The following is a 25670-nucleotide window of genomic DNA, read 5'->3' on the forward strand; positions in this document are numbered from 1 at the left end:
AGGTACTATATTCGACACATACTGCAAAAATCAAGCTCTAGCTCAGTAACTCTGAGTTGATGTTGACTATTAAAAAGTTACTAGGTGACAAAAAGGTGTGGCTCTGGTGTGACTAAGGGCAAGAAATGCCAAGAGATGCCAATGTACAGCACACACATTTAAGAGCATAAATAGGAAGGTTATATAACTTGGTTATGTAACACTGACTTACACTGCAGGAACTATGAGCTGTTTCTTATTTCAATGGCAGCAAATGATCAGTACCTATGAAATCAAGCCCTAACTAAGAATTCATAATTATATAGTCACCACCAACAAGGAAGTGCAGCTTTTCATTGCAAGCTAGCATTAAGTGCAGTAGGTCACTAGATGCCGTTTTCTAACAACTGCATTTTCTTTGTTGTTCAGGGACATCAAGTATGTGGGACAGATCCAAGCTGTATGATATATTTGAATTATACGTTTCAGGAATACGAGAATTTACAAATCTGATTTTGTGACAATGGACATGTAAAGAAACATGCAGTGTTTTCTGGGGTGTGTTAACATAACAGGGGAAGAAAGGTAAAGAAAAGGCAGTAACAGCTAAAAGTTCAAACAGTGAATGCCTGACATTTCATATGATAGTTTGGATGTTAAGAAGCAAACTTATGAGAAAAATGTGAGCTCACTAAACTTAAATGTGATGTAAAGAATTGACTGTAGGTTGGTCATGGGAAAAATTTAAAAAGGCTGTCTTCAAGAGTACTCCCATGAAAACTGGCAGCTCTGCTTTTGCAGGGCCTCATCACCACCTGCTCCTGGAAACTACTTTGTCTAGTAGGGCGCCTGTGCTGTTTGTTCATTGACTCCAGTGGGTGAAATTTGAGAGCTGATACCTCAATGACAGTATTTGCATTGATTTCTGTCTCATCCAGCATGTTCAGGAATAAGTCTCACCAGTATGGCAATGAAAAGAGATGGAGCAGACTGGCCTGAAATCTTCATAGGCAGAGTTCAGTACTGGTCTAAATTTGAAGTGTCACATACAACAAAAATGCTTTATAGTTTAAGAATTATGCTATACAAATTGTCAACACAGTGGCTTTCCTACTAAATATTCCTCTTTATGGTCCATTATAAATAATGCAGCTTTTAATAGCAATTAAAATGGGACCAGGATGTAAAAGCACACTGAAAATAGCATTGGAGCATTGTAAGGACTAATAAGGTAATGTCAGCAGAGTGCTTTGAAGATGTAAAGCACTGTATAAATGCTAAAAATAACTAGGAAAGATAAAAACTGTCTTTAATCAGTGTATGAGCTGAAACCAGCTGTAATTATTAAATTCAAAAGGAAAGTTCCTTTTGACTCATTATAGTTTGCTTGATCATACTGAGTGTTCTGCACAGTTAACACAAAAGGGTAGGTGAATCACTAACCTATTTACCGTTTCTAATGGTCCAGCTGCACTACATTCTTCTAAGTTACTCCTAGGAGAAAGGGAACTCTGAAAATAACATATACTTTCATGTACAGGAAGTGAAAAATCTAATCTCACTCAAATTTTTGAGGATGTGTAAGGATAATACAGGAAGGGGAATAAAAATACTTTATTATGTGTTTACTGTATACTACTTGTTTTTGTGTTTACTGATTTTGCTTATTTACTTGTTTTGTATTTACTGATACACCACTTTCTTGGTATGCTTCTATATTATTCCTCTAACTATAGTATAGTGGGATTCATCAGCTCTGGATCTTTTCCAGTACGTGTATTTGTTTAGAATACTTCAGACTATCTAAATCAATTAGCAGACATGAGTTTAGAAAATAAAAATAATAAAAAAAAAAGTTAGTTTGAATAATGTTCAAATAAGATCTGTTTTTTAAAAAACTAAATTTTGTGTGTGAAATAGATACTAATAAATGGCCCTTTGCCAGAATATGACTATTCATCAGATGTTGCAGAGATTTCTAGAAGCTACTACTACAACACATTTTATAAACATGATTTTAGAAGATATGACAGGAACTGATCTATATTCATGTTCTTTGCCATAAGCAAACTGCTTTGATGAGTTAAAGAATTAAATATGTAACTCCTGCTTCAGTTAATCCATGCTATCTCTATAAATCCTCTATGCATTTTTGAAAGAGAAGATTAGTTTAGAAAAGACATTTATCTAAATTACATTTAATAGGAGATGAGAAACTATTTTGAGTTTTTAACGTGTAGCTTAAAAAACAATACCAATCCTTTGAGATAAAAAATTATGTTGATCTTCTCTAAACTTGAGTGCAAAAAGCTTCTGTAAAAATATAAAGTACTGCATGGTATAATTGTTTGTCCTACAGAGGTCTGTATAAGAATTTACTGTATAGGTAATTAGGTGAGCTACATACTTGTTGAAGCACTTGTTACACAAGCACTGCTATTGGGAGACATTTGACTTTTATATGCATGTTTATACATCAGATCTCTAGAAGGAAAATGAAGTAGTAACGGCCACTCACTACAGTTGACTCTTCAGACTTTTTTACTCAACAGTAGTAAAGAGCATATATACATGTAGTTAGGTTGTTTGATGATCTGTTTGAAGGTGTTTAAGTTCAGCTATTTATATAGCAGAAACATAGTTTCAGTCAAACAAAAATAGATCCCTATTAGAGTTTCAGTTGTGCTAACCATGGTGCTAATCCTGATCTATGCCTACAGTCAATGAAAGCCTGTTTGTGGTATTTTACTAATAATTCACCATTTTCTCCTTACTTGAAGAATGATGAAAAATTATGTATCTGGAATTTATTAGTTATCTTTGATGATGTTTAATGGATAGTATTACAACTTAAGGCTTGTGTTTATGTACTGAACTGGCATTGAGCAATATAAATATATTTGAGATAAATTAGACTTTTATTACTTGGCACAAGTTCTTGCCCAAAGCGATCAAATCTGGTTGTAGTGTTCAGGGCCCTACAAGCCTTTGTGGCCCAGACCAGCCTCACCGGGTGAGATCAGATGATAACTGGGGAATGTCTGAAGCTTTCTGAGTATGCTGCAAATGTTACTGAAATGAGTAAAATAGTCCCAGCCTCACTGGAAGTTCCTGCAAAAAAATCTATCCTTTAGCTGAAAAAGAATCAAGCTCTTAGGGGTAAGATGAAGGCACAGTTATTGTGTTTACTATTACATGTGGATAGTCTTACAACAGACTCACAGGGAAAGAGACATGTGGGTGTCCTCCTGCAACCCCATTGTCAAAATAGGGCCCTGTGCCTGGGTAGGTAATATAAAGGGTAGAAAATTCAAATAATCAAGAGACAATGTGAAAGAAGTAAGTGCAAAAAAAATTGCGGTAGATGTAAAATTGTTTCTAAATTGTATATTTTCAGCTCTTGGGTTCTTTTTTTATTTGCATTTTGTGAAAGAACTAATAACAAGAGAGCTGTGCATTCATCCTGAGAGCTTAGTTCTCCATTGAATTTTGATATTTTGAAGAGTGATACTACTCTTTAGCAAACCTACATCAGCAAGAAAGAAATACAGTAGAAAATTGACTCCATGCTGGACTTTGTTTTAAAACAATTTATATACCTGAGTTACTTCTACTTTTAACTATATTCTCTTAACTATTCAAAAAGTCCTTAAAAAAGAGCTTTCACATTGTGGTGGTTTTACTCAGGTGGGCAGCCGAGCTCCACCACAACCGCTCTCTCACTCCCCCTCTCCTCAAAGAGGAAGGGGGAGAAAATACAACACAGAGAACTCGAGGTTTGAGATAAGAAAGGTTTAATTAAAGGGAAAGGGAATGGGAGGAAAAAACAGAGACAAAAGAAGCAATCAGTCCGCGCGGAAGCACAGAGAGAGGAAAAATTATTCTCTACTTCCCATCAGCGAGCGGTGTTCGGCCACGTCCTGGGAAGCAGGGCCCCAAACGCGTAGTGGTTGTTCAGGAGGAACAGCCCCCTCCCCCACGAGAGCCCCCCCCTTTTATTGCTGAGTGTGACATCAGGTGTTATGGAATATCCCTTTGGTTGGTTTAGGTCAGCTGCCCCAGCAATGTCCCCTCCCCATCACTTGCCCACCCCCAGCCTGCTGGCTCTTGGGGGCTTGGAAGGAGTCCTGATGCTGTGCCAGCACTATGCAGCAATAGACACAACACTGGAGTGATATCAGTGCTGTTCCAGCTACGAGTGCAGAGTACAGCACTGTGTAGGCTGCTGTAGGGAAAAGGTGACTCCAGCTCAGACAGACCCAACACAACTTCCACCCCTTATTCCATAACATTTGTGTCACAATCAGGTACAGTTTAGTATATAGATGTTCTCATCACCATTGTTTTCTGTTCATTGAAGCATTTTTATGTCTGTACTTCTCTTTATTCTATAGGTCTTTTCCCAAAATGCTCATAAGAACTGTTGATGGTTTCGCCTTCATCTGTCAAAGTGGTCACTCAGGGCAGGCGAAGTTGGTTTTCTTGACACCAGCACCAGCTTAGCTCACATCAGTGTTGCACTTGCCCGGTTCCTTGCAAAGTTGACCTGTCATTGGTTCTGCAGTGTCCTCCTACAACACATAACTTGGATGACAGATTAATTTTCTCCCAGTGTTAAATCTCCTTGAGGCACACACTTGATATCCCCATCTTTCTGCATTACCCACCAGGTATACCCTGGTCCTTGGGCAAAGACAATCCCACGAGTGGGTTTGCCTTTTCCCGAGGCAGGGGCAACCCACACCGCCTTCCCCATCCACTTCCCCACACGCACTACAGGGACTTTAGCTTCTCCCACAGTGTGTAGGGGTTTTGTTTCAGCAGGACCAGGACGGCTTTCAGACCCCCTGTTGTTAACTAGCCAAGTGGCCTCTGGTAGATTTATATCCCAATGTTTCCATGTCCCAGCACCCAATGCTCGCAGCATAGTTTTTAACAGTCCATTGTACCTCTCAACCTTCCCAGAGGCTTGTGGGTGATAAGGGATGTGATACACCCATTCAATGCCATGTCTCTTGGCCCAGGAAGTGATCAAATTGTTTCGGAAGTGACTCCCATTGTCAGACTCTATTCTCTCCGGTGTACCATGTCGCCACAGCACTTGCCTTTCCAGGCCCAAGATAGTGTTTCGGGCTGTGGCATGGTTTACAGGGTATGTTTCCAGCCACCCAGTAGTTGCTTCTACCATGGTGAGTATGTACCGTTTGCCTTGGCGGGTTTGTGGAAGTGGTCCGATGTAGTCAATCTGCCAGGCCTCACCATATCGAAATCCAAGCCATCTCCCCCTGTTCCAGGGAGACTTTACCCTCATGGCTCGTTTAATTGCAGCACAGGTCTCACACTGATGGGTAACCTGTGTGATGGCCTCAATGGTCAGGTCCACCCCTCGATCACGAGCCCATCTATATGTGGCGTCCCTCCCCAGATGTCCTGATGTTTCATGAGCCCATCGAGCTACAAACAGTTCACCCTTACGTCCCCAGTCCAGGTCCACCTGAGCTATTTCAATTTTTGAAGCTCGATCTACTTCTTCGTTGTTCTGATGTTCTTCGGTAGCACGATTCTTAGGCATATGGGCATCTACATGACGTACCTTTACAGCCAGGTTTTCTACCCGGGCAGCAATATCTTGCCACAGGGTAGCAGCCCAGATAGGTTTACCTCTGCGCTGCCAGTTGTTCTGTTTCCATTGTCGCAGCCACCCCCATAGCGCATTTGCCACCATCCATGAGTCAGTGTAGAGATACAGTACCGGCCACTTTTCTCTTTCAGCAATTTCTAGGGCCAGTTGTATAGCTTTCACTTCTGCATACTGACTTGACTCACCTTCCCCTTCCATGGCCTCCACAACTTGTCGTGTGGGACTCCACACAGCAGCTTTCCACTTCCGATGGCTCCCTACCACACGGCAGGATCCATCAGTGAACAACACATATTGCTTTCTGTCTTCTGGCAACTCATTGTATGGTGGTGCCTCTTCAGCACGCGTTACTTCTTCTGTCGGTGCTCCGAAATCCCTGCCCTCTGGCCAGTCCATAATCTCTTCCAGGATTCCCGGGCGATTGGGTTTCCCCATTCGAGCCCGCTGTGTAATTAACGCTACCCATTTACTCCACGTAGCATCGGTTGCATGATGTGTAGTGGGGATTTTCTCTTTGAACATCCAATGTAACACAGGTAGCCGTGGGGCCAAGAGAAGTTGTGCTTCTGTACCAACAACTTCTGAAGCTGCTCTAATCCCCTCATATGCTGTTAATATTTCCTTTTCAGTTGGGGTGTAATTGGCTTCTGATCCTCGATAGGCCCGGCTCCAGAACCCCAAAGGTCGGCCTCGAGTTTCTCCTGGGGTCTTCTGCCAGAGGCTCCAGGTGAGCCCATGCTCCCCAGCTGCAGTGTACAGTATGTTTTGCACAGCTGGTCCAGTACGGACAGGCCCAAGGGCTACTGCACGAGCTATTTCTTGTTTGAGTTGTTCAAAGGCCTGTTGTTGCTCGGGGCCCCACTCGAAAGAGTTCCTCTTTCGAGTCACTCGATATAGAGGACTCACAAGCTGACTATAGCCTGGCACATGCATTCTCCAAAATCCCACAAGACCTAGGAAAGCTTGTGTTTCTTTTTTGCTAGTTGGCGGAGACATAACTGTTATTTTGTTGATCACATCCGTCGGAATGTGGCGACGTCCATCCTGCCATTTTACCCCCAAGAACTGGATTTCCTGTGCAGGTCCCTTGACTTTATTCTGTTTAATGGCAAATCCAGCTTTCAGAAGAATTTGAATTATTTTCTTCCCTTTCCCAAAAACTTCTTCTGCTGTGTTACCCCATACGATGATATCATCGATATACTGCAGGTGTTCAGGAGCGTTCCCCTGTTCCAGTGTCGTCTGGATCAGTCCATGGCAGATGGTAGGGCTATGTTTCCACCCCTGGGGCAGTCGATTCCAAGTATACTGAATGCCCCTCCAAGTGAAAGCGAATTGTGGCCTGCATGCTGCTGCTAGAGGGATAGAGAAAAATGCATTAGCAATATCAATTGTAGCATACCACTTGGCTGCCTTTGACTCTAGTTCGTACTGGAGTTCCAGCATGTCTGGCACTGCTGCACTTAGTGGTGGTGTGACTTCATTCAGGCCCCGATAGTCCACTGTTAGCCTCCACTCGCCATTGGACTTCCGCACTGGCCATATAGGACTGTTAAAAGGTGAATGAGTCTTGCTGATCACTCCTTGGCTCTCCAGATGGTGAACTAACTCATGGATAGGAATCAGGGAGTCTCGGTTGGTGCGATATTGCCGCCGGTGCACAGTTGTAGTTGCAATTGGCACTTGCTGTTCTTCAATCCTCAGCAATCCTACAGCAGAAGGGTCTTGTGAGAGACCAGGCAGGGTAGACAGCTGCTTAATCTTCTCTGTGCTCAAGGCAGCTATGCCAAAAGCCCACCGGTACCCTTTTGGATCCTTGAAGTACCCTTTCCTGAGGTAGTCTATGCCAAGGATGCACGGAGCCTCTGGGCCAGTCACGATGGGGTGCTTTTGCCACTCATTCCCAGTTAGACTCACTTCAGCTTCCAATATGGTTAGCTCTTGGGATCCCCCCGTCACTCCGGAGATAGAGATGGGTTCTGCCCCTTGGTGGCCTGACGGCATTAGGGTACACTGTGCACCTGTGTCCACTAAAGCTTTATATTTTTGCGGTTCCGGTGTGCCAGGCCATCGAATCCACACAGTCCAGTAAATCCGGTTGTCCCTCTCCTCTACCTGGCCAGAGGCAGGGCCCCACTAATCCTGGTCGGAGTATCTATCAATTATTTCTTCCAAACGTGAAGCAGAAATCTCTTCATCAGGGTCAGGAGTAATACTATTCCTTCTACTGCCTCTGGGGGACTGTTCAACAGAAACTGGGGCAGCAATCTTCCTAGGGGCCCTCTTTGTTGCTGTTGTATCTTTCCGTAGCTCACGTACCCGAGCAGCTAGGGCCGAGGTCGGTTCACCATCCCACTTCCTCATATCTTCCCCGTGGTCACGTAAATAAAACCACAAGGTACCTCGCGGTGTGCGTCCCGGATTCTCCCTTGTTTGAGCCGGGGACTGCTGGCGCTTGATGGCCGAAAGATTTTTCCGTTTAGGTGAGGACGAAGCTATGTGTTCATCTAACCGTTGGGACAGTTTCTCCACAGCTGAAATGCAGCCCCGTACTGGGGGAGAGAGATTTTCTTCATATTTATGAAGCTGGTTGGACACGGTATCCACAGTTGGCCCCATCCCCTCGTCCCAACCCATGACTGCCAGTGTGCTGGCATGTGTTGGGGGTGCAGCTCGTACAAACTTCCGCCACATGGACGCTGTGCATTGCACTTCATCGGGGTCTTTAGGTGCCTGGGCGTTGTTTAAATCACTATAAAGCATCTCCAGCACAGCTAATTCCCGCAGCTGCTGGAGGCCCTTATCCATAGTGGTCCATTTGTTTACTTGGTAGACAATATCCTCTTTGTGGGGATACCTTTCTTTCACTGCTGTTAGGATTCGCCTCCAGAGGCTGATAACTTGTGCCTCTCTTCCAATTACTCTATCAATGAGTCTTTCTCTAGAAAGGGATCCCAGCTGCTTGGCTTCGTTGCCTTCTAGCTGTTGGGTATTGGCCCCACTATCCCAGCATCGAAGCAGCCAAGTGAGGATGTGCTCACCTGGATGGCGACTGAAGTCTTTCCGTATTTCTCGCAGCTCACTCAGAGATAGAGACCGAGTAGTTTCTGATTCATCTATGATTTCAGTCTCTTCTTCGCGATGTTGCCGTGATAACGCTGCTTTAGAGCCACTTGCCTTTTCCTCTTCTCCCTCATCCGTAGAAGGAGCTTCTTCCCTTACTAAACGACCTGATCTCCGTTTCCACTGTTTCGTCTTCACTACAGGGGCGACTGATACCATAGATGGTCGGTCCTCTAGGGTGGTCACAGTGTGTGCTGTCTCATTATCAAATTCAGGAACCTCCCTATCCCCTTGAGGGTGCTGGGCAATGTTAATTGACATCTGATAGGCGTAAGCCAGACCCCAGCAGAGTGCAGCCAGCTGGTGGAGTTCTCTAGTATTGCCAGGGTCAGGGCATACGTCTTTCAAACATTCCACCAGTTTTCTTGGATTTTGTACTTGTTCAGGGGTGAAATTTAGAACCATTGGAGGAGAAAACCGTGATAGGTACCTGCCCAAATCCCCCCACACACCTTGCCACCCACAACTTTGTCTGGGGACAGGTCCTTGAATAATATTCTTAATAAATTGCTTTACTTTGGGGAAGATGACAAACACTAGACCTAGTGATAGGAGGATAATATCTGACCAGGGGTATCCAAGATACTGAAAGGCTGCTGTAATTAGCCCACAGGGAGAAAAGTAGAAGGCACTGTAATTCCTAATATTTTCAATAAGATAATCTCCAGGAGACCAGGAGGATAACAATGCCGGGTCTGAATACCAAACAAAACTGAAGGCCAGTATGTTACAGCACAACATGATAAAAAAAACAAGCACAGACTTCAACACTTTCTCCGATCGGATGTAAAGGAAAAAAGAAAACAGAGAGTGGGCTATATACAACATATCCACACAGAAAAGTATTACCAGAAAACCGAGCATTATGACTACCAATATGTTAGTTGTAAATACTTCAATCAATGCTATTATTATCTCAACCCTCGAGCCCCACGTTGGGCGCCAAAAAGGACTGTGGTGGTTTTACTCAGGTGGGCAGCCGAGCTCCACCACAACCGCTCTCTCACTCCCCCTCTCCTCAAAGAGGAAGGGGGAGAAAATACAACACAGAGAACTCGAGGTTTGAGATAAGAAAGGTTTAATTAAAGGGAAAGGGAATGGGAGGAAAAAACAGAGACAAAAGAAGCAATCAGTCCGCGCGGAAGCACAGAGAGAGGAAAAATTATTCTCTACTTCCCATCAGCGAGCGGTGTTCGGCCACGTCCTGGGAAGCAGGGCCCCAAACGCGTAGTGGTTGTTCAGGAGGAACAGCCCCCTCCCCCACGAGAGCCCCCCCCTTTTATTGCTGAGTGTGACATCAGGTGTTATGGAATATCCCTTTGGTTGGTTTAGGTCAGCTGCCCCAGCAATGTCCCCTCCCCATCACTTGCCCACCCCCAGCCTGCTGGCTCTTGGGGGCTTGGAAGGAGTCCTGATGCTGTGCCAGCACTATGCAGCAATAGACACAACACTGGAGTGATATCAGTGCTGTTCCAGCTACGAGTGCAGAGTACAGCACTGTGTAGGCTGCTGTAGGGAAAAGGTGACTCCAGCTCAGACAGACCCAACACACACATCCATTTTAAATAATGGCCTTGGACGTATGAGGAAAAACATATACAATTTAGAAAAATAGGGATCAAAGTATACATTTAAATACAGTTATTATCGTTTAGCAGATGAATGTACATGTTCTTTTCAGAATACCTTAACAATGCTGCATAGCTGATAACAAAGTGGACTTTGCTCTGCTAGGAAAAGAGATTAGACTGTGTGATGCAGACAAAGTAAATTCTATCTTTATATTCTGTGTATAATACAAAGTTCAATACCTAACAATAAATGCATTTTGCTGTTTTTATTGATCTTTTCATAGTAAAAAATACGTATAAAGGTTTAATCTTTCTTTTTCTTGTCTTTTGTATTCTAAGGCCCAAGTGAGAAGATAATTACAGTGTAAGAGAAACAAAGATGGTGCCATAGATGTACTGTGCCATAGGAATTACATTATTTGCTCTCGTGGGTGGCCCATTTAGCACTACACCATAATGACCAGTGCTGGATGCTTTGAAGGAAGTCATAATCACCTTGGAATATGTAATTACAGGGGAAAAAAAAAAAAAAAAAAAGTATGATTAGAAAGGTATATCTTTTCTAGTGCTGTCCCAATACTTGATGTTAAGCCATAATGCCAGTGATTCAGCGTGGATGAGCCTAATGGTATGAAAGGCAAAGCTCCAGCGTATAGTAGGTAGGAAAATCAGAGCCTGTGCTAAATGATGCTGTGGGCTCTGAATTTGCCTTTACATTTATGTTAGCTTCTGTGGAGGTTTCAGGTAAACAATGCAGAGAAACCAAGCCATCCTCAGCTATGCTGAGGTAACATGCAGAACATGGGATCATGTTCTAGAACATGCTAACCATGATCTGTGCCAAACTGTGCATAGCCATGGCCGTAGGTGTTGTGGTTTAACCCGGCCAGAAGCTAAACACCACACAGCCGTTTGCTCACCCTCCCCTCTCCCTCTCTGGGATGGGGGAGAGAAACGAGAAAACTGAAGCCTGTGGGATGAGGTAGAGACAGTTTATTAGGACAGAAAATATAATAATAATAGTAGTAGTAGTAGTAATAATAATAATATGTACAAAACAAGTGATGCACAATACAATTGCTCACCACCCGATGACTGATGCCTAGCCTACCCCCGAACAGCCAGCCCCCCCACCCTGGGTAGCCACCCCTATATATTGTTTAGCATGACGTCAGATGGTATGGAATACCATGGGAGGCACCCCCAGACTCCATGCTGGCATGAGAAGCTGAAAAGTCCTTGCCTCTGTGTAAGCACTGCTCTGCAACAGCTAAAATATTGTTGTTTTATTGTAAATCAAAAACATAGCATCATACCAGCTACTGTGAGAAGAATTAACTCTCCCAGCAAAAATAGGACAAGATTGCAGACTGGGACTCAGCATTATGAGTTCTCACCATCTTTGGTGACTTTTGGGTAGAAAGAGGAACTTCTATGCCATCTAATCTGTCCTTTAGTACTTGAACATAGGCCTACAAAATTTGAGAACAATGAAGGGGAAGATAAAAATAGCAATATATAACTATGAGTGGCAAGAGGAACTTCTAGTCCCTCTAATCAGTACTTGAAAAATCTAAGAATGAAAGGGAAGATAAAAATAGCGATACATACTTCTCAAATCCATACACTATATTGTCCTATGTGCATTCTTCTACAGGAGATAGTCTTGATTTAGCTGGAAACCTACTCTGCCTGGAATCCAGCATGAGCTGTAATATGCATTTCCTGTACCTCAGTTTTATGAAAGAAATACAAACCACTTTTACTGATGATTCACTTACAATGGACAATTTCTTGAAAGTGCAAGAGAAGTGAGTTTAGATGGCAGATAAGAAGAAAAAAAGTGGCCTTTCCCTAGTTATAGAATGAAATACTCTAATCAGTTTTCATTACATCTTTTTTTTTGTGCTCACATAGACCTTTGGTGTACTGTAGAAATGGCAATGAATGGTTTTAGTTCATTAATTTAAACTAGAATTTCCTTTATTTTTGCATTTATTTCCTTTTCATTTCACTCTGTGCTCAAGAACTGATAAGGCCTCCAGAATTCTGAGCATTTGCTCAGAATTCTGGAGTAAGGGGTAAGTTTTGTACTGTGGTAGCTGAGCAGAATATGTAATTTGATTTCCATAACAGTGTGCATAAAGCAAAAAGATGTAGTGAAACTTTTGATCTTGTATAAGTTTTTTATTTGTGCATACAAAATTGAGGTATCTTAAATCAAGCCTTTGTGTGATACATTGGCTTTCCACTTATTTCATAAGGAAAGTACAAGATTACCAGCGTCTCTGAGGGGCCAGAAGCATGATTAACTGTTTACCTGGAGAAGCTCATAATTTCCACAGCCTCTTTGCTGTTTGTCTCATTTTATAAGATTAAGTAATAACCTGATTATAACCTTTGGGAAAAATTAATTCCTGAAAGAAAAATGCATTTTGATGTGATCAGCAATAATATTTTGTAGTTATTAAACATGATTGATGTTGTCTTAATGTTAGTATTTAATTATATAAGAAAAACTGTAGTTTTTCCTATCCAATATTGAGGTGACACTTATTTAATTGCAATTTTAATTAAACTTTAGAAAGGGAGAGATCATAGAAACATGACATGAAAGTGTTGTTTTCACTTGATGCTGTTTCTTTTCCTAATGATAAAGTTTCTTAGTTATACTGCTCTCCTCAACAATGGACTTAAGACCTCATTGCTCTTAAGAGATACCCTTGGTACAATGCAATCTTTAAAAGAAGTATAAAATTTGCTGAGCACACGAAGGTGAAAAAGTAGCAAGGTCAATCCGGATGTAAGTGGCTTAGTGTGACCTATTTCAGCAGAGCTCGTTTATAAGCTATTTGATTGAGATTTCCAACCCAAACCATTCTTTGATTCTAAAATAGCAACCAAATTCAAGATTTTGGGCAGAATACTTATGCCATCCTTTGTTTGCCTGAAACAACTGAAGTTTGGTCTCACAGTTTTGTGTAACATACTTCACAGTAAAGTGATTAGAGCAACATCTTTGACCAGTCACTGCTGCAACATCAACCTCTCCAGCATGCTGTGAGTAGGTTGCCTCCCCAGCTTGGCTTGGCTACTTTTAGCATTTTGTGTTTGAGCTTGTCACTCAATTTGTTATTTAGGAAAGAGACTGAAAATCAAATGACTTTAACTAACTACCTAAAGCCCATTTCATGTAATTTCCTGATACTTCTCAGCCTTAACCTAGTAACTTAACAGGAAATTATTCTTGCGCAGATGGGGTTTCTTCATTAAAAGTTTTCTACTGAAGTATTATTTATACATACAGTAAGCCTCCAGTTTAGTCTCTATAATAGCATTAGAAGTGTCTGTGTGTGCGGGAGAGTTGTTTGTTTGTTTGTCTGGGGGGAAAGAGAAAACATAAGAGATATAATGTGTTTCACCAGACCTAAAGAAAAAACATGAAATTATATTGAAGTATATGCAATTTTAACTGTGATTGTACTTTGGAAAGTTTTTCCCTAAAAATAGTTCTATGATGTCTAGTATGCTTCATTACTTTCCATGCCAAATTTGTGCAAGGAACAAGTAAAATGAAAGTGGGAAGGAGGTATTTGAAAGAGTGACCTTTAAAACTAACAGCATCTTTAAATGTGCCATATGTGGTTTCTGTAGAATGCGAGAAAACCAGTGCTATGTAGATAAAACCTAATGATTCATTACAATTCAGTCAACAGCACACAAGTTGAATATGGGAGAAGTTACTGCTCTGATGTGTAGGAAAGTTTCTCAGAGGGATTCATTTTCAAATATATTTAAGAATGCTCCATTAGATTTTTCAAAGATGACAGGAAGTTATGTCAAGGTAACAAGGTCCCGTAAATGAGAGCAATAGCAAGGAAATAAAAAGAATTTACCACGTTTTGAAGCAGCATTTGTATTCAAAAGCCACTAGAAAACTGTTAAATATAAATGAGAGACAGAAGTGGCAGGATGAGGTCCCACACCGAACACAGGCACTCTGAAAACAAAGTGTTGAAGCTGCCCCTGCAGCTTTTCTAGTGAGAGATGTCTTGGAGAAACCCTAAGTGACAACTGGAGCGAGAGATTGATGTCAGGTATTTTTTAAATTTGATTTTTTTATATGTCTTTCATTTGAAGCAAGAGCTTAACCCTCTTGCTTTGCTAGAATAAATCTGCTGTTTTCATTTTCAGGCTTGTGAACTCAGGTGAGTCTTATACATCGAAGATGCTTTTACTTCCCCATAAGCAATGAATTTAAATAAAGCAGTACTGCAGGCAAAATTCTCATGTTGCCTGCAGATTGAAGCCCATAAAAATGTATGTGAAAGTGGGGGTCACCAACCCACAGGGCAGTATCTGCAAGTTCAGGTGCTGGCTTAAGAGCTGGGACATAGAGGGTATTAGTCCAGGGAAGTGCTGTATGGTGTGCTTTGGCCAAAGGCAGTGGGTGGACCTTCCAGAAATCTCACATTGTAGCAAGGATGTATTTTGAATTGCCATCTTTGCAGACTCCCATTGAAAGTGAGGTCAAATTCAGTATTTCTGACTTACTGCAATAGGAGAAGTGCTTTTGGAGCAAACCTAATTACTGTTTTTGTTATTCTCAGAGTATTTCAGTTGATCCAAATAGCTTCTTACCTTCAGGGGACTTTGCATGGGCACTCAAGTGAGATATACAATACATGAGACAGAAAATTAATTCTAACATAACTGTCACCTGCATCGGTGAGGGAAAGAAAAAAACAAAACAGTATGCTGTAAAACTAATCAGTAAACAGTATTGTTCCATTGGTGTTATGTCATTAGTTTCAAAAGCAGCATTATGAACATCAGAACAACTTAAAGGGACTACTGCATGAGTCCATCGGTAGTTTTAAGAAAACAGAGACTGCATAAAGGTCAAATGTAAATGAAATAAGATTACTAAAGCCACAATGACTATGCTGTCACACCTGCAAGGAATAACATCAACTAGTTTATAAAGTGATAGTCTGAAAATACAAATGATGGATCTACGATGCTTCTTGGAAATCAGATTGACTATTACACAGTTACATTTGAAAAATGTGCTATGTGTTGAACTAGTTTATAGGTCTAAGTTGAAACGCAGGTTGGTGTCCAGCGAGACATACAAAAGTTATAATGCACTGAACAACTGGCCAATATAAATCCCAAAGCCACAGAAACAGTTGAGAACAAATACAAAAACTGAACCTAGATTTCTCAAAACCTGCGCTCATTCTTAACTACAGTCCTATCAATTTTTTTTTTCTGAGTCTTTACAGGTGTTTGTTTTGTTTTGTTTTGTTTTTGTGTGTTTGTGTCTTATCCTATGTGAAATGTTACCTCATGCTAGAATTCTGCTTTTAACAATGACAGTACATGATTTAATTTCCAAGATTAGTTTTCATGATATTTTAGTAACAATACTGTAACAATAGTACTGAAGCTCCAATCATAATAGAGCTGGTTGGCATTCATCTGCTGGTTGTTTGAGATGTAGGTAACATTTAATTTCTTATAATGCTTAAAAACACCAAAAACTAAATAAGTTTAATCTTCTCAACACCTTGAGGGACTGGTGGATGAGTTTTATTACTTCTGCTTTAAAGATAACAAGACTGAAAAGATTGTAGAAGACCAAGTTTATAAAGTTGTTCTTTGTATCTTGTTCAGACTGTATTCAATGAGAGTATGTGCTGTTTTTACAGCAGTTAAATAATTATATAAAAAGTCACAAACTCAGCTTTTCTGTATATTTTTAGATAGCTGCCAAATCTTGTGTACACTATCAGAGCTACTTGTACACGATCAATAAAGGAAGCCCTTATTTATCTCAGCAGCTTGCTGTTTGTGCAGTTAGAGTACTTAAATCCAAAATACACAGCAAGAGAACTGATCAGTTTTAAAGATAGACAGATCCAAAAATGACAATATCTGGAAAACTGGAAAATGGCTGACGAGTTTGAATAAGTTATATTACAAGCTTAATGAACAATAGTGAAGCAAATATATGCTTTACCTTATAACAGACCACACAGATGGAATGTGGAAGTCTGGGGTTCATTCATATTGTATGGATAAACTCCTGTACAATTTAGATGATATTCCATCTTCAGTTAAACACAGACTTACTTGGTTATTCTTATGGACTGATCATATTAAAAATAATCAGATGAATATCAGTTGCTGGAAAACAAGATTATCTTGAAGGTTTATGTAATCATAATTCTGAGCAGGAAAGCAAACTTACTGCGTTCACTATGAATGACCTTCTTGTATGGCCATATGTGTTTTAGGATACAAAAGGCACGAATCCCTTCTAAAGGGCATAGCAAAAGTATTGCAACTTCCACTTAACACGAATTTCTAAACCAAATCTTCAGCTACTTAAAAAACATTACTGACCTAAAAAAATTTCATGATAGCAACATAGAAACTCATGGGCCAAGGAAATTATCAGTTAATAAAATCTCTGCAGTTGTTAAACCTGCCAACAGATTTACAAAACTCAAATATATCAACAAGCCTTAGAATAGTACTGTGCTTTATGTCATATCTGAGTTACATCAGAACTAAGAAGTTGTGGTTTCCTTTTATATATGCAAAAGGTTATTTATTTAGTTAGTTTTAGTTTTGCTTTACCACAATGGTAGAAAGCTGCCATTTCGTGCTTCATTACAGAGAACTGTGTGCCATAGATAAACCAGAGACTTGAGAACTTTCTTAGAATCTGATAAATTACACTGCTAAAACAGCATCCCTCCCACCCCCCACCCCCCAAAAAAAAACAGTAATAAAAAAAATCTCAGATCTTGTGTTCTCATCTAGTGGTCAAGAAAAGAAAAGTGGCTAGTTCTGGTTGAAACATAGCGTGTCAGGGTGCAGAGCACCACATTATGCTTTGGGGGAAGATGCTATTACTGCACAAATGTAAATATGCTGAGGACAGCCTCTTTTAGTGAATTCTGTGTGAGAGTGACAGCTGTTTTAAACAGCGAGAGGCCTGTCTTCTGTAGTCTCTGCTGCTGGTCCACTTACATGGGCAAATCACATGGGTCTCCTGGAAGAGAAGGAGAGGCGGATTTTATAGAAGGATTTGGACTTTCTTGATAGAGAAGAGTTCAAAGGTATTATTCAACTGCCATACCTAAAAACTTGCAGGAAAGAGAAATTCAGCCCAGTGAAGCAAATTCAGCTAATGAAGTGGATGCTTGCATGGCAAGGTAAGCCTTGCAAAGACGGCAAGCCTTTTGTTGTTTTCAAGATATGAATCTTTCAAATATTTTAAATTACTGTGGTTAAAAATCCTTTTCTAAGTCAGCATTCATTGGCATTCTTACTGTTCTGAAAGGAAGCTAGGCTTAGCTCGGGATTTTAGGCAAATCTCTAATCGGATGAATCTGTGAGCCCTTAGATTACAATCCAGAAAAGCTATGGCCAAAAAGAGTGTTTGTGTACCTACCTGAGTCACATCTGTGCAGCAATTTGGTTTGCAAATATATGGGTCCATTTGCAAATGATTGGGAATGACATTGAGCCAGGCTCAGCAAAATGATTAATAGAAAGTCGGTCAAGAAAATTATGAATTTCTTTAGGCTACCTAGAAAAAGCAAAAACAAAAGTTTGCACTGGTGTAGGACTTTCTTACCATAAAATTCGCTTGCATAATACAAGTTTGGGATATTAAATTAACTGCATTTTTTAGTAGACTGGTATTTAGGCATTTAATAGCTAGGGTGCACAGCAGGATTTTCAGAAGTGTTTGAGCGCGGGTAGGATTGGCTCTGTAATGCTGAACTTCACTCCTTCCACTTGTTGCAGTGGGGAACTGGAGAATGAAAAAGTTGCTTACGTTTGAAGTTGTGATCTGAAACCTCATTTTACTACCATGGCACTCCTCAGCCTCTGACGATCTTTAACAGCCTCGGTGTGAGTCGGGCTACGTAGTAAGGCTATAGTTAGCATGCAATAAGCAATCTTTGCAGCAGGCAGAAGAACGCAGGTTTACTTGCTCCCAAGGAGGGCTTTACTGGCCTGTTTTTCGGGGTAGAACTCGGCTGTTTCAGCAGAGGCCCCCGGGGCATCCCCAGCCTCACCTCGAGGAGCTCGGGGCCCACGCGGTGCGAGGGGGGCGGCTGCTGGAGCGCGTCAAAGCGCTTTTCGGTCTCGTTTAGTGTAATAAAACGCGACTTTCGGCAGCGTGTCACTACCTCACGGGCGCGGGCGAGTTCCTAGAAGCGGGGCAAGTCACACGCTTTACTTAAAGCTTCCTAATTTCATCCAGCCAAGCGAGGCGTGAGGGCGCTGCGCCCCCCGCGAGGCTCCGCTGGAGGGCAGCGGGGAGGCCAGGGGGAGCCCCGCGGCCATCTCGCCCCGCGCCCCGGGGGAGTAAAGGAGAACCCCGGGGTCGTGCTCCGGGGCCGTGCTGTGGGGCAGGCAGCCTTCCCCGAGCCCCCCGCCGGGCTCCGGAGGCAGCACACCGCCTCTCCAGCCCAGGTGCGGCCGCCTCCGGAGGGAGGGAAGGGGAGGGAAGGGAGCGGAGCGCCGCGGGCGCGGCTCGCCGGGGAGCAGCGCGGGGGTGGGGTGGGGTGTGGAGGCAGGCAGGAAGGAAGGAGAAAACGAGCGAGCAGGGGGAGAGGAGGGAGCCCAAGCGGTCTTAGGCCGTGTCCTCCTTCCCCTTCGCGGCTGCTCGTCGCCAGGAGGTAAGCCAGCTGCCGAGGGGCGCAAGGCTGGGAGCACCCGGCCCGGCTCTGCTCGGCTCGACCCGGCCTGCTCGAGAGGCTCCCCGGGATGGGCTAGGGGTGCCCGGGGGTGTCGTGGTAAGGGGGGTGCCGGGGAGATGGAGCCTGGTGGGCAGGTAGCGTGCGTTTCCCCGCCCGTGTGCTTCTCGTCTTAATTGTTTTAACGGTCCGTATGTAAATGCCAGCCGAGGTAGGGCGCTTTGTGGTGTATTTATTTACTCCGGGTACTTTCTGTGAAGTTAGGCGCAGGCTTCTCGTTAAGCTGCCTGCGAGTTTTACCGGACGGTGCGTGAAAGTCGCTGTGGCGGAGCGCAACAGCGCTGGGATGCCCTTATTGATCGGAAAGGCAGAGCCGGGACGTGGCAGCCCCGTGTCGCCGCAGCAACTCGCCCGAGTGCGCCCGGCCGGTGCCGCCCCGGTGCGCGCCGTGCTCCCGACGCCGCGAGTTGCTCCACAGGAATTTCTGGCGGCGTCAGCCTTCGCTCCCAGGCGGCGAAGGTGGCCGAGCTTTCCTCTGAAACAGAAGCCTTCTGAAATAAAAAAAAAAAAAAAAAAAAAAGAACAAGGAAACTATGTGAGCGGAGGATGTGCTCGAAAGTATTTCGTAATCGTGCTGAACTAAGTCACTTCGCTGCTTTTGGGCAAGGAACTGTGCTGGTTGCCATTGGTTACGTTGCTCTGTGTTGACCCAAATGCTAATTCAATAAGTGACACCTTTAAAATGGTCACTTCAGAGGACTTTTCTTTTCTTTTTTTTTTTTTTTTTTTGAGCATGCCGAAAAGAAAGATCTGTAATGATCTACACTTCTTAAGCCTGCTAATCTTGCCAGTTTGTATGCAGTCCAGCCCAATGGGAGGGTGAAATTGACCACCAGCAGATTTAATTCTGCTCCTTGGTAAATCCTAGAGCAGTTGTTTTATTTTTTTTTCACCCCACATTTATTTGAAACTTAGTGTGGTTTAGCAGAAGCTGGGAGCAAGCCTGAACTTCCTTGTATTTGTTGAAGTCATCACTGGAAGTGTGACTGGCTTGCTGTGTACTTCGGAAGATTTCTCTAGGCTGGCATCAGTAGTTTTCTTAAAAAGGAAGAAGAAAGTCTCATTTGAGTATTGAGTAATGAGAAACACTCATTTGAGTACTTCTATATTCAGCTATAGCCTTCTGTTTGTGTGTTTTGTTAAAAGTTGGCTGGCTTGCTTCAGCATAGATTTGTTTATCTGCATACATCTTCCAATCAGTGATGTCTTGCAGACTTCTCCAACTTGAAAATCATGGAATGGAGGCCATATCAATTGGCACAGTTTTTTAAAATGTTAGGTACAAGAACATTTCCTCCATGTGAGGAAGCATCCTGAAAATTATGTATTTTTTTCTGTGCCAATGTTGTCTTGGAGGCCATGTAGCAGCTCTTTTCTGCAAAACAGAAAGACCTGGTATGCCACTCTGAGTTCTTCTACCTCATTGTCTAAGTTCCTTCTGTAAGAGGAGAAAAGGAAGGATGGGAAAATCATTTTGAAAAGAGTTTGAGAAACATCGTCATCTGGGGAAGAAAGTTGGATGATCCCATGTAAGGCTTTTGATGTCCAAAACAAATGGCAATTTATCACATGCCAAAAGCATATTTTCTTAAAAGAGAAGCCCAGATGGATTCCCTTGTATTGCTTTTTCCACATAGCAATTTGGACACTTTACGCATATTTCTGTAAAATTGAATAATCAAGTGTCTTCCAAGAAGCTTTACTTCATATACCCACTATAGCATTCTCCCAATTTGCGTGAATGTGTTGAGTGGCTTTTGTCTGTGTGACTCTATATCAGAGGATATGACAGCGCCCTTAGAATCAGTTTTATTTAAGAAAGATCAAAAATTTCCCTCTTTTTTTTTTTCTTTAATACTTATTTCTGTCTAATACTATGGGACGATCTATTTTGCCCTGCTGCTCAGAGTAAAAGCTTTGTTTTGCAGGATGTATGTGACCATGTGAACTAACCGCTAAGACTTCTTTTTACTTAAGTTTCCATAGTGGTACAGTTACCAATGTGAAAGTCAATGTACAAACGGGCATATATCACATACATATGATCACTGCATCTTCATATGTAATATTATACAAACTGTATTTGTGTGAATTATTCTACAGTTGAAGTTACGAAGTTTTATTGATATTAATTTATTTGAAATAGTTTACTATTTTGGATAAGGTGGTCCTTGAGTTCTCTTTTTCTGTACACTTGAGCTTAAGGCTGTAGTAAGGATAAAACATGCAGTGTAAGACATGATAAAGTATTTATCTTCTAACCCGTGTTAAAAATATTCACTGATTGTGTGTATCACAGAATCGTATTTATTTAGTTCTGTTTTATTTAAAGCGCATTCAAACCAAAATAAGCAAAACCCTCAGATCCACAAATACCAGTAAGTTTCACAATCAATATTTGTGTATAATTTACTGAGTTGTATAGGTGGGTCAGATCTATAGCATGTCTTTAGAAGTGCTTAAACTACAGCAACTTTTAGCAACTACTGAAACAAAAAAATGGCTTTGGCTTCAGCTCCCAGCATTGCTGGCATTTTGTGGTCAAAACACTGTCTTAGTGAGCAGTTTCTTCCTTTCTGGGCCTGCTATGTGTTATTCTGGAAAATATGGAACAAAAAGAAATTATGTTCTTCGCATTTAGAAACAAAGTTTGTTCTGTGCTTGGTAATCCTGTGCATTGTTTTGTGGTTTGTACTGAGATGTGTGAGTATCCAAATAACCGATGATACATGGCTATTGGAGTTCCTGAAGTAGCAGTTTGGAGGTGTTCCAGATTAAGGTGTTGGCAAAGCTGTTGCACGTAGAAAAAACAATACTTAGATGTGGAAAAGAGTGTGAGTAAGTAAATAGAAGCTACTTACTTAAGTGCCTTTTTTTTCTGTTGGAGGTGGAGAGATTAGGAGAATGATACTGCTTGAAAATAAACGCTAACACCTTGGGCTTAGGACCCTAAATAGCACCACAAAACCCTGAACTACCAGGGAAGTTCTGGAAACAACAGACAAAGTATTCCAAAATTGAAGTTGAAATTGTTTAATTGATAGGCTAACACTGGAGGTGGTTTTTCATGTGTGTGAGTGTGTGTACTTTTTTTTTCATAATGGGTATGTGAAACAGTGCCTGCTTGATGTTTTCTTCTGCCATTAGTTATTTCTGTAGTAATTATAAAATTAAGAAAATAAAAAAAACCTTAACACAGTATGTATTTATATATGCATTTTGGTGGTTTTAGAGATGGCTGATGGGTATTACTGGCGAATTTTATCATTGAGAAGGGGGGGGCTTAAATTTTTAAAGAAATGATGGGTGTTTAGATACGTGCTCATGTTGAGGAAGGACAAAGTTAAATCTAATTCTTATTCTAAAAGTTGCTTGTTAATCAGTGTAGCTCAATCCAGGCCTCTTTGAATTAAAATGACTTCTCAGTGAGAGTTAACTCTCTAACAGACTTCATCTCTCAAGAGGCTGGTACGTGGCCTATGGAGTTCTCTCTCCAAAAATCTCTAATTGAATGCCTTTCATATTGAAGGTGGTAAGTCACTGCTTGCAAGTCTGCCAAGTAGCGATCAAAGCTATAAAAATGCATCGCAAAAAATGAAGTTGAATATATTGGCAAGAATCTAAAGAGTTCTTGTAAATAATGGAACTTTTGTGATAAATGTGCTGATCTGTATGTCTTCCAGAAGAGTGTGGGTTTATTCAACTTTTTCTCTTTACTATGCCATACATATACACGTATATATGGTGTAAGTGCAGAGTTTTTTCCTGTTTTCGATTAGTTCTTTCTGAAAGTGTGGGAGTAATAAAAGTAGTTACAAAACTGCAAGAGGAAACTTCTAGTGATTAAACTAGTTATTCATAGTAATGCTAGAGTACAATTACTCATAGTGGTGATAACAATTATGCTCCATTGATTATGTGATTTTAAATTTATATGTGTTTGTATGTGTCTTTGGGGAATGAGGCAGGGCATGAAGATTTATTTATGACTGCTTGGCTGAATAATGACTTATTTATTCAAAAGTCATTAGGGAAATTGTATAGGAAGATGTTTTATCCTTTATTGGAGCAATTGATATAGTACAAAAGCAGCCAATCTGTCAAGCTTCAATTCTAGATCGTAAGTAGTGCCCTCTTAGTCAGGAGATGTTTTGGAGAATAAGGTGTACCTAATATCTGCTACCTTGGGTGTATGCTGGGCATGTGAATCTTTTTCTTTCAGGCTGCTATTTAGGTCCTACGCTGTCCTGCCGAAGTTGTTCTTTCTCTTCCAGGCTGCTCCAGGCTAGTACCTGCATGCCAGGGCAGCTGCTACAGTCAGCAGCTTTCCCTAAAGCCAAATGACTCTTTGTACAGGAAGAGGGAGGAGGAAAAAAAACCTGTTGTCTGCTGCTGGTGTTAAACCTTCTTTAAAGACATGATTTCAGGTTGTCTCAAACACCTTCTGAACAGCAGCTTCTCCATCTGCTTTGGATTTTGTAAACTATGGATTTGGATATGGCCACGAAGGAAGGAAAAGTCGAAATGGGTGAAATCAGGGGTGTGCAAGAGCTGAGTTGGAAAATACTGAAGAGAAACTGTCATGGTTACTTGAGGTACCAAAGGTCCCTAGCATGGAGGCCAGAACTCGCCTCTGGTTATGCCTCTGCAGTTTGTGACCACAGGAGGTGCTTCCTTGCTAAAGCCAAGAAGCTACCACTTAGCTGTTTCCTGCGTTCCTGTCTGACAGTTCTTTGAAGAACACGTGCCTGATCTGTGAGGCATGTTTTGATCACCTCCACAGCTTTCTGGCTGTGGTTCTTAAAAAAAAGTAGCAGCTTAAATTATTTATTTTCTTTCTCCAGACATTCTCAGAAGTGGCTCTACCTTTGCAAACTGTTGTATTAGTTATGGCACTTACTTGGTGGGAATGCTCTAGCCAGTGATTTTTTTTTTTCTTTTCCCTGCGGAAAGTCTGTTTCTGTGCTAAAAATCTTAAGGCTCAGAAGATAAAGGAGTGGAAGCTGCACTCTGTAGTTAATTGGTGCCAGCATGGGAATGGGAAAGCTTTGGGTTCCAGCTCTGGTCTTTGTTCACTTTTTCTACCATTTATATCCAAGCACTGTATAATAAGTTGTGTGGAGATAAGTGGTTCACATCTTGTAACTACTAGGATTATATGTTTTAAAACTATTACTTGTGCTAAGGCTTTGATTTTGCTCTTCTCTTTGTACAGGAGAAGATAAAAGGATGGAGAGGTTATGCTGTTTACCCTGCTTGAAATTTTCATATATGCACAATTTAAAAATTGTAGTGTACAAACAACAGGGAGCCTTTCAGAATTTTACTCAAGATTAAAGTAAATTCAGACCTCTGAACTGAGTTTTCTTTCTTTTTAAATACCCTTTTTCTTTTCCATAGGTTTGCAGCCTTAAAAAATAAAATCAGAAACTAAAGAAACTTGAAGTATCTCAAAGAAATTGCATTTTCCATTGGCTGACTGCCGACAAATATAGAGAGCTTCTTTGCCTATGAGTATGCCTGCATCTTGACTATATTTCTATATGACTGTGAGGGGCAGTGTTCGGAATGAAGCTGCCATCATGTCATCCACAGGCAACGGCACTGATATTGAAGAATTCTTGGTCAACATTAACTTAGGGCAGTATCTTCCTAACTTTAAAGAATATGGCTATAACATTGTGACAGATTGCACAGGCATAAACAACAGTGTGCTTCAGCAAATGGGAGTGCTGCCTACAGGGCACCGCAGAAGGATCCTTAAACAGTTAGACACTGCTCTTTCAAAAAGACAAGGACATTCACTTCTCCATGAAAATGTAAAACTTAAAGACTCGACAGGTTTAGAAAAGAAGCAATATTTGTGCGTGGATGAGGATTCTCCAGTAAGCAATTTAAATGCAGATGAGACTGACTTGATACCTGCAACATCATCAGTGCAACTTCCTAATGAAGCTTACTTTGGTGAAGAAAGGTTCAAACTTGGAGAGCAAAACTTATCGGAGGCAAGTGATGATAGCATTACAAATTTGGATTTTTCTGGTTTATACCAGAATTCAGACAGCATAGTAAAAGCTGTCAGTCTAAGTGGAAGTATTAAGATGAATGCTCAGCCGGATACATCATTGGAAGAAGCTGCTGCATACCAAACTGATGAGCACTTGGCTGGCCGTTTGGCATTTTGTGATCCTCCTTCTTCATTTGCTCATTCATGTGAGACAAAATACAGTGAAAACAAACAACTCATGCTTGCAGATGGGGATGATCTATCTGATTGTGAGCCAAGTTCTCCATTCTTTAAGTTTCAAGGAGAAATGATAAACAATGACTTATATGATTCCTGTACACAAAACAGCACGACAGTATTTCCAAGAGCAAGTCGGTCTTTTATGTTAAGACATCGGCCTGTGCCAGAAATTCCTGAATCAAGCAAAGTTGAGACTTCAACCAGGTAATTGTTGTTTCTTTTTAGTGAAGAATTGTTTTAGAAATTATGGGACTTTTTTTTTTTTTTTTTTTTGGTGGGGGGGGGGTTTGTGAAGGGGGCTGTAGGCTGTATGGGCAAAGGGT

General features: G+C 41.5%; 2 protein-coding genes across 5 annotated transcripts in view; one reads left to right on the top strand and one right to left on the bottom strand.

Annotated features, from left to right (window-relative positions):
- The window catches only part of DTHD1 (death domain containing 1), a gene marked incomplete at both ends in the record, with an annotated part of 38529 nt that extends 18240 nt beyond the window's left edge, over nucleotides 1–20289 (bottom strand). Inside the window, 4 exons of the mRNA XM_082759585.1 lie at nucleotides 1431–1490; nucleotides 18417–18551; nucleotides 19341–19591; nucleotides 20202–20289. Of these exons, the coding sequence (XP_082615711.1) occupies nucleotides 1431–1490; nucleotides 18417–18551; nucleotides 19341–19591; nucleotides 20202–20289 (534 nt within the window). The remainder of the gene's footprint in view (nucleotides 1–1430; nucleotides 1491–18416; nucleotides 18552–19340; nucleotides 19592–20201) is intronic.
- The window catches only part of ARAP2 (ArfGAP with RhoGAP domain, ankyrin repeat and PH domain 2), a 126939-nt gene continuing 120202 nt past the window's right edge, over nucleotides 18934–25670 (top strand). For all 4 annotated transcript variants that reach the window (XR_014317470.1, XR_014317471.1, XM_082760165.1 and 1 more), the window contains exons 1-2: nucleotides 18934–19022; nucleotides 24501–25551. Coding sequence is in view for 2 of the 4 variants with exons in the window: in XM_082760165.1 (XP_082616291.1) it covers nucleotides 24644–25551 (908 nt within the window). In the remaining 2 variants the exon portion in view is untranslated. The remainder of the gene's footprint in view (nucleotides 19023–24500; nucleotides 25552–25670) is intronic.

This window comes from Aythya marila, assembly GCF_965140915.1.
Source record: "Aythya marila genome assembly, chromosome: 4".
NCBI lineage: Eukaryota > Metazoa > Chordata > Aves > Anseriformes > Anatidae > Aythya > Aythya marila.